The sequence below is a fragment of the Gavia stellata genome, chromosome 10, assembly GCF_030936135.1.
Source record: "Gavia stellata isolate bGavSte3 chromosome 10, bGavSte3.hap2, whole genome shotgun sequence".
NCBI classification, from domain to species: domain Eukaryota; kingdom Metazoa; phylum Chordata; class Aves; order Gaviiformes; family Gaviidae; genus Gavia; species Gavia stellata.
This window is the reverse complement of record NC_082603.1, coordinates 18,259,173-18,268,224: the sequence shown is the minus strand read 5'-3', so window position 1 is coordinate 18,268,224 and position 9,052 is coordinate 18,259,173. Positions and strand designations below refer to the sequence as shown.

Sequence of the window (9,052 nt, the reverse complement as noted above, 5' to 3'; positions counted from 1 at the left end):
CCCTTCCTAAATCCATCAGTCTTGCAGCTGCACGTCTTCACAGCCCAACATCTTAAAATTCATCACTTTGACACCCTCGCATCCCTACAGGTCAAGCTAAAGAAGCCAACCAAGAATAATTAAGGGGTACCCCAGATGTTTAGTTTACTTCTAGCCAACCTTTCCTGGAACCGGGTACAGTTCTCTCTTCGTACGTTAAAGATCTATGTACAGTGCTTGTTTTAAGGGGACAAGACCTCCAACAAATTTCAGAGCTCTCCCCTCTCCATTCTTTTTTTTTTTTTTTACACAAGTATAGCTCTTTGTAGTTGGAATTTGAACAAAAAGCGTGATAATGAGTAGGTTGAGGGAAGGAAAGGTGTTATCTCATTAAGGTAATTACTAAGACATCCCCACCATTACCTCGGTTTGAAAATGTGGCAATTAAAGCGCCCTACATGGGTCTCCCAGAGACAAGGGAACACGACAGCCTCGGACAACTTTCGGTGCCCGGGAGGGAGGGGAGCGGGGCTGCCGCCCGCCCCCGCCGCCGGAGCGCCGGTCTCGCGGGGCACGGCCCGGGGCAGCGCGGGGGGGGAGGCCCGGGGCCGCCGCGACGGGGCCCGCGGCTGCGCCCCCGGCAGAGAGCGGCTCCCCGCCGGGGCGGGCGCGGCGGGGGAGCCCCGGGGATCCCGGCGAGCCCCGCATCCATCGCCGGCGGCGCAAAGCGCCTCACTTGCGTTCCTTTGAAATCCGCTAGTTTTGAGGACCGGCGTTTGTGCGCTTCCATTAATAGAAGCGGCTTGCGAAAAATAGGGCATATGAATATGGAAACGGAGTTTTAATGTGATGGGCGCTCCGCTGGACCTGCTCTCCGGCTGGAAACACGCAGGGACAGGCGCTGGCTTCGGCTGCCCCACGGCCCCTTCGACGGCGGGAGCAGCCCAAGGGAGGAACGAAGTTCAGAGGCTCTTTCGCGAAACGGGGGCCCCGAGGAGCGGGGCCTTCGAGGGCCGCCCGCCCTCCCCGCGCCCCGTGACGGTGCCGGGGGGTCTCCGGCCCCATCAGCTGTCCCCCGCCAGGGACCGCGGGCGTCATTTCGATGCTATTCCCGAAACAGAGCAGGCGGCTCCTCCCGCGGGACGAGCGCGCAGGGCCGTCCCGGCAGGTCACGTTTGCTGTGCCCCCCTTTCCTCGCAAACGGGGCTCCACGTTAAAGCCGCTACTGAGGAAGAAACCCGGTGGTGTCACCGACGGGAGACGTGGGCTTAGCAGCAGGAGGGAATGGAGGGGGTAAAAAAGCCGTGTAATTCCAACCTGAAACTGTTATTCGCCGCCCATCCCCACCACCCCTGGGCTGGGGATATTTCTAACATTGTGAAGGGGGTTACCCTGTCCACAGGTGAGCTCAGCCTGGCTGCACCCACTCCACGTCCTGGGCTGGAGCCGAGTTATTCGAGTGAGCTGTGATAAGGACGACTTACAGCGTGCATTCGCACAGAAGCGTCGTGCGAATTTGGAGGAATATAAACTCTGGAAAGGGAGAAAATAGCAAAAGTTAAAAGCCCACTCGCACAAGAAACACTAAAAGCTGTAGGAGCCGGAGCACTAATACGGCTTTACACGGGCGCTGCGTTGGTCCGTGTAAACGCAACCGGGGTAACCGGCATGGCAGGGAACTCCGCTCGGTGCTGCTCGCTGGTTCCCAGAGGCTGAGCCGGACTCGCTTGCCCGGCTGGGAGAGCGAATTCAGCTCCCGGAGCACCCAGGGCAAGCACCCTCGGAGCGGCACAGACAATGCTTATCCCTGTGTCCCAGCCCAGCAAAGTCCCCCTTCTCACTTTCTGTCCTAATGATGGCCAAGCTAATCCCCCGGGAGGGGGGAGTAATTAAACATGATCCTGCTGCTGCATCCCGCAAGAAAGCCCTTCAGCCAAGAGCAGCGGAGCAGCCTACCCGCGGCTCTGCTGCCGGGAGGGCTCAGGCAGGAGCCGGAGGCTGCAACCAGTCGCCAAAACCTGCTTGAGCGTAGCAGGAGTTCCCCGAAGGAGCCTCCCGTGTCGTGCCCACCTGCAAAACACATAGCCACCACCCAGCAGAAACAAACCAAAGGGGAACCGGGGACAAGGCGACCGAAGGGAATCCCGCGTCCCACCGCGTCCGGAGCGACACGGGCGGGAGCGGATCAGGCCTGTCCCGCTTTCGCCCAGCCGGCTGGAGCGGGGGCAGCACTCAAACACCCGGGACAAAGTCCTCGGGACGCCGCCCCCGCTCCGTGCCCTCGGGGCCGAAGGACCGGGCCCGGCCCAGGACAGGGGCTTTCTCCCGGGCGGTGGGTGGCGGACAGACGAGCTATGCGCTGCTTCGGCAGCGGGAGCCTGTCTCAGCCTCCTCCGCCTTCATCACCGCCTGCCGGCAAGAGCCGGGGAAGGAGGCCGCGACGTTCCCGCGGACCGAAGGCTCCCCTTGCTGCCCCGCCGAGCCCCGCCTCCCGGAGCCCCGGACTGTGCTGCCCCGCATGGGGCAAGGCAGGAAGCTCCCGCGGGGGCGGGGGTGGGGGGGCCCCCGGCCCGGGCCGGCCCGCGCCGCCCGGAGCTGTCCGTGGTGCTGAGGGCGGGCGGGCCCGCAGCCGCTCGGCGGGCGCACGCGTCCCCCGGGGCTGGAGGGGCCGGAGCCGCCCCGCAGCTTGCGGGCCACCGCCTGGTGCGGGGAGAGAGCAAACAGCGCAGCTACCCCGTGGGCTACCGCGTCCCCTCGCTTACACACCGCTCTTCTACAGCCTCACGGTTTGTTTCCACGCTCAGCGCACCAACAGCCAGGTCTTTTCCGGCGGGTGCCGGTATTTCCCGCGGTTTAAGGCTAAGAGACCCCGTTCGTCTGGCAACAGATGGGTTTGTTTATTTGTTCACATCCACTTCCAGGGCCGAGAGCAGGTCCTGGCCCGGCCGAGGGCGGCGGCTGGAGAGGGAGCGGGACTGCAGGAATTCGGCAGCTCGGCACCAAGTCTGGGGGCGGCCGCGGCGAAAGCAGCTGCCTGGGGGAGGAAAGGGGACAAAACCCGGACGGCGCGGCTGGAAAGGCACGGCCGCCAACGGCGCCGAACCGCGAGTGGTGCCCGGTCCTGCGCCGTGCCCCGCGCTGGGCCAGGCGGCGGGGAGGCGACCCCGCGCAGCCCGGCCCGTCGCCCGGCTCTTTGTGCTGCCGCAGCGCGCTGAAATGCGTGCGCATGTGCCGGGTTTTTTTAAACAAGCAACGGAGCCCCTTGCTGCAAGGGCGACCCGGCCGGTCAGCCTCAGGGGCAGCCTGTCCCCGGGTCGGCTCCTTCCCGGTGCAAACGGGGAGCGGGACAAATGAAGGAGGACTTACATTTCCAGCCCCGCTTCCCAAATGGGGAAAAGGGGAGTGAACGGGAGCGAGTCCTGCTCCAAACCTCCTCCCGCTCACAAGCACTTTCCGGTTGGGTCTGGAAACACGTTTCAGGGGAGGTCGCGGTTCCTCGCCCCCCTGCCCCGGCAGACCCTGCTTTAGGCACCGTCCGACACGGCACCGGCAGCTCCCCAGCCCGGCCGCGCTCCCCGCTCCTCGCTCGCTCTCCTGCCTGCAAGCCCCTTGTCCGCCGCCGTTCCCGAAACACCGGGAGCTCCCTGTCCCTGCCCAGGCAGGCACCCCGCGGCCCCGGGCCGGCCCTGCTCGGGAGGGGGGTGTTGGGGGACACTCATCTATTTTGCATGAACTTTCCTTCCTTATGGTCACTACTTTTCAGCGAGTTTGTGCAGTCAAAACCGAGCCCGGTTTAGTCATCGAGAAGAACAACGAGCTGGGACCAGCTTTTCCAGCTGGATCGCCTCCTTTCGGGAGAAAACAGTCCAGGATTCCTTGTTTAGATTCAGGAAAGGGCCCTAACCGAGCCCAAATTTCCTACCTCCTTCCCCAGCCCGGATAGGATGCGTTTACCGGGAAAACCTCGGCGGCGAGACGGGGTGGGCGGGCTGCTCTGGCCACTCGGGGCCCCGCTGCCGGGTCGTTCCTGCCCGGGGCAATTTGGGGGCCACGGCTGAGGCGCGGGGGAATAGTCAGCGGCCGCCACAACACGGGCAGAAAACGAGGTGGGCGTTCCCGACCCGCTCCCCTTTTGTTAGATCAAGGCAGAGGTCAATATGGTTTTAACGCGAATTTATTAGCAGAGAAATCAGCAAGCAGCTCGCTAATTAGCGAAGCCCAAATAAACGTGCCCGGAGGCTTCTCTTTTTCTTTTTCCTTCTCTCTCGAAAGAAAGGGAACCCACGAGCAAAAAAAAAAAGAGAGAGGAAAAAAAAGCACCAAACCCTCAGAGGAGAATATAATACTGGACTTTATGAATGTTTTATAGGTAATTGCTGTATAACTTTCTAACTTCGCAGAGGGGTGTTCACCTCCACGGGCTGGGGCCAGAGCCGTCCCCGGAGCCCGGTGGAGGGTCACGGCCCCCACCCCCGACCCGCGCCCCCTCTGCCCCCGCGGCACCCGGCGGCCCGGGCCGGCCCGGGAAGCTGCCTGCCAGGGGAAGGGGCGGCGGGGGGAGCAACAAAGATCAAAGACCGGCGGGGCTCAGGAGCTCCCTGTCCGCCGGGACCCGCCTGCCCTCCCTGCCTCTTTCCTCTCGTTACTCACCCCGACCGCCGGCGCTCGCCGCCTGTCCCAGCTCGGTGCGGAGGCAGCTGCCGGGCCGGGGCCGCGTCCCCAGGACCGGCACAGCTCCGCCGCCCCCGTCCCCAGGGGCCGAAGCGATGGCCGGAGCCGGCCCGGGCCGCCCGCCGCGCCGCAGCCTCTCCCTGCCGCCTCCCCGGGAAACCCGCCACCGCCCTGCCCAGCTGCTTAAAACAACGGCGAGGGGCACGGCACCTGCGCGAGGAGTTGTTTTTCCTTTAAAATACAGACAGGGAAAAAGAGCGCCGGTTATGAAACAACGAGCCTAAAATTAAAAATAAAAAAAGAAAAAGTGGCATTTGCCTTTTCTACTCCGAATTTCTTGCGTTCTCGTCACGGGGTAAATTAGCTACCCTGAATTGCCACGTTTGTTAAAAAAAGATAAAGTTTATTTCTTTTTTTTTTTTTTTCGTTTTTTTCCCTGTAATTTTTCAGTCACAAAAAATCTATATTTTATCATCTAAGCATTTATTTTACTGGATCCAAAAAGACATGAAAAGGGAGAGGGGAGAATCACGTTCCTTCGTTTTAAACTAACGTATAGAAGTGAATTTTTTTTTTTTCCTTTTTTGGACGACATATAATAAATATGATATAGCACTCAGCACTCGGTCTGTACAATTCTGTTCGCATTAGGGAGCATGCCACTTTTCAATAAGAAAAAAAAAAAAGGTCATGAGAAAAATCAGTGCAAAGTTCTCCGTTCCCCCGGTCTTCTCCGCCGGGCGGGGGTCGAGGCGCTCTCATTCCCTCCGTCCTCCGCAGCCGTTAGTCTCTCCGGCGGGCTCGGGCTCCCGCTCCCTCTCCGCCTCCTCCTCCTCCTCCTCCTCCCCCTCCGTCCCTCTCTCTCTCCGAGTTCCAAGTCCTGCCTCGCAGGAGCCGAGGTCGGCGGGTCGCCCCGCGGCTCTGCCCGCCTTCCCCCGCGTGTGGTCGTTTCACTTACGGGCTCGGCTCTGGGTTCACGGTTCAAGAGTCCCTGCTCTGACTGATCGCCTCCCTCGGTGGCCGGTGGCTGCCTGCAGAAGCTCCTGCCCCTCGGCTTCCCCTCGCTTCCTCCTCTGCGGTGCTGGGGCTTGTTTGGGGACGGGGAGGGGAAGGGCTCGTTGCGGGGACCGCGGTGCCGCTTCACCGGGGGTGCGGGGTGCCGGGCATGGGGTTGGCCAGGGGGTTGAGGGCCGGCTGCCCGCCGGGCCCCAGCCCGTGGATCAGCACCCGCGGCACCAGCGGCCGCTGGAGCTGGGGGTGCGGCGCGGGGGGAGTCCGGTACATGCTGCTGTACATGGCCGCGGCCGCCGCGGCCGCCGTCGTGCTGTCCATACTGCCCAGCAGGCTGGGGTGGTAGAAATAGGGCGAGGGGAACATCCTCTGCAGGGCCGAATAGTTCCCGGCCTCGGCCAGCAGCTCCAAGCCCACCGCCGTCTGCCGCTTCCACTTCGTCCTGCCGGGGGGAACAAGAGGCGGCTGCAGGGCGGGCGCCGCGACGGGGCACCCGGCCCGGTTCCGCGGGCGTCCGCGACGACGAGCCCCCTCCCCGGCACGGCCCCGCACCACTGGGGCCCCGGCGGGGCGCACCGGCCCTGCGGGCCCGCACACGGCGCGAACCCCCGGCCGTGCCCGGCTCCCCCCACCCCCCGCACCCCCGACACATGCACACGGAGGCTCCGGCCAAATTAATAACCGCGGCACACGGTTAGATCGCAGCGTGCTGACACTAATGGTTTGCGACAGAATTAGGGTGGCTGCAACCGTATGTAATGAGACAGAAAATTACGGCTGCGGCGACAGGGTCCGGACCCCCCAGCCCGCCGCCGGGGAGGGCGCGGGGCAGCCGCCGGGCGCTCCCTGCATCGCCCCGGGCTCCCTCGGGCAGGAGCACAGCGGCGCCCGCCCGCCCCCCCGGCTCTCCGGGGAGCCCCTGGGCCGCCGCCGCGCCGGGGCCCGCCTTACCTCCGGTTCTGGTACCAGGTTTTCACCTGCGTGTCGGTGAGGTTGAGGGCGGCGGCCAGGTCCATGCGGTCCTGCACGCTCAGGTACTTCTGCCGCTCGAAGCTGCGCTCCAGCTGGTTGAGCTGGTGGTCGGAGAAGGCGGTCCGCGCCTTCCGCGGCTTCTTGGCCCGCACCGGCGGGCTGTCCCGGCTGCTGCTGATCTCCCGGTCGCCCTCCTCCTTTGTCCCTGCGAGCGAGCCGAGGGGCGGTGAGGGCCGGCGGGACACCGGCTCGGCCCCCGCCCCGCCCCGCCGCCGTTACCGGGCCCCGCCGCCCCCTTCCCCAGGGCTCCTCCGGGGCACGGGGGGGGACCGCTCAAACACCGCGGGGGGCGGCGGCGGCGAGCCGTCCGGGGAACGGCGGGATTTCCACTCTCCGCTTGCCGACTACAGGGCTTTCGTTATTTTCTCGCCCTCTCCCCCCGGCCCGAAATGCCGGGAAATCGATATGTCAATCCGGCTCGGCTCGGGCCCGGGTTTGTGGCGCTCCTTGATCTTCCCCGCAGGAAGAACAATAATCTCCCTAATTGACCCACTGGGGAGGTTGGTGCACACAAAAATGGCCAGACCAGACATCTGGTTTGGGCACTCTTATGCTAATGCTACAAGAGCCAACGAGCGGCACACCCGGGCGGCTCGCCGCTCTTCAGCCTGGCAAAAATGTCTCAATGGGGCAAAATTCGAAGAACGTGTCCTGTCGCCTCTCGGCTGTACCGGGCCGCCTGCGAGGGGGGCAGCTCCGCCGGCCCCGGAGGGAAAATAGCCCCTCTCTCCGCCTCGCCTTCGCTCACTCTTTTCCTCCCTTCCCCTTCCTCTCCGCACGCACACATCGCTATTTCCATTTCCGAACCCCGCGCGGAGGGGCTTCCCCATCAGCACGAAATCCGTAATTAAAAAAGGGATAAAAGACGGAGAAATAAACCTTCCTATCCCGGCGCGGGGAAAACACGGCTGTTTTGCAAAACGCACAAAGCCCCCAACCTTCCGCTGCCTATCGCGGGCCGATTGGTTTTCTATTATTTTATTTTTAATTAAAAGTTTCTTCGTTTATTTGGTATGGGCTGCTGGGGAAGCGGCATTTTTTTTCCCTTATTTTTATTTTAGATCGAATGAGCGAAGATGAAAAGGCTGAAGGCAGCAAGTGCAGCTGAGCCGCCGGTTCTTCGAAAGCCGGGGAATCATTTACGCGCATTTGCATTAAAAATAAATACATTCCGGTTTCCAACGCGACCCCAGCGCTCCGGCTATTTCTTTAAAAACGGATAAGTTAAATGAAAAAGAGGAGGAAAGGCCGACGGAGCGAAAAAAAAAAGGGGATTTCATCTCCTCCCGATCTTAAACCCGCGATAGCGAGGGGCGCCGACAAGCCCCGGCAGAGCGGAGCGCTCCTCCCGCGGATTTTTTCCCCCCGGTTTTTTCGTTTCGCCGATGCGGCCGAGCGCCGCGGCCCCGGTTTTAACGGCGGCCGAGGCGGTGCGGTGCGGGGCCGGGCCGGGCCGTACTCACCGTGGCATTTGATGTCGCCCTGCGTGTCGTCGCGCTTGTCGAGCTTGGCTTTGCCATCCTCCTGCTCGAGTTTGGGCCTGAAGCTCTCCGGGGCCGCGCTGCCCTCCTGCTTGGGGGTGTGATGGGGAGAGGGGACGCTGGTACTGTAAGGTGCACACGCCGCCAGCGGTTTGCTGTCGCCCAAAATGTCCTTAATTAAAAAAGAAGAGGTGGAAGTCCTGGGGCCGGAGCTGGCCGAGCCCAGCTGGGGCGGCGGCGGCTGCGGGGGCGACGGCTGTAAACTCGGCGGCGGCGGCGGCGGGTGCGGGCCGAGGTGGAGGTGGTGCGGCGGCGGCGGGAGGCTCTCCGCCACCCCCAGGTGCGGCTCGGGGTGCTCCATGCTCACCGAGATGGGCGACGAGGGCGCCGTCCCCACCGTGTCGATCTCCGAGCAGGGGGACGGCGTGGCCTGGCTCCTAAAATCCGCCGGCCGGCCGTCGCCGTGGGCGCGAAAGTCTCCGTTCATGACTCCGGGACTGCCGGTGCTGCCGCCCGACAGGATCGTGTCTATCCCGAAGCTGGACCCGCTCGGCCCCTCCATGGCGGACAGCTAGCGCCGCGCCCGCATCCCCGGGGGCGGCCGCGGGGGTAGCACCGGGGGAGGGAGGGAAGGGGGGGGGGGGGGGGCGGGAGCGGGTTACCCCAGCCCGCGCACCGGCGGCGCGGGCGGCACTAACGCGGAGCCCCCGCCGAGCACCGCATCGCCGCCGGGCCGGTTCGCCGCTCCCCAACTTTGTTGCGGGAAGTTGCGGGCGCGGAGCGGGGCGGACACCGGCCACTGCGGCGCGCCCGCCCGTGCCCACCGAGCTCCTCTCGGCGGCGGCGACTCCCCCCGTGACGTCACGGCCGCCGCGTCC

At 63.8% G+C, this 9,052-nt stretch overlaps 1 protein-coding gene across 1 annotated transcript; it reads right to left on the bottom strand.

Annotated features, from left to right (window-relative positions):
* Window positions 1-5,790: 5,790 nt before the first annotated feature.
* On the bottom strand, window positions 5,791-8,739 carry BARHL2 (BarH like homeobox 2). Its single transcript, XM_059822254.1, has 3 exons — window positions 8,157-8,739; window positions 6,613-6,838; window positions 5,791-6,103 (listed from the first exon to the last, which is right to left on the bottom strand). The coding sequence occupies exons 1-3, from the start codon at window positions 8,734-8,736 to the stop codon at window positions 5,791-5,793; spliced, it is 1,119 nt and encodes a 372-aa protein (XP_059678237.1). The 5' UTR covers window positions 8,737-8,739.
* Between the last annotated feature and the right edge of the window lie 313 nt (window positions 8,740-9,052).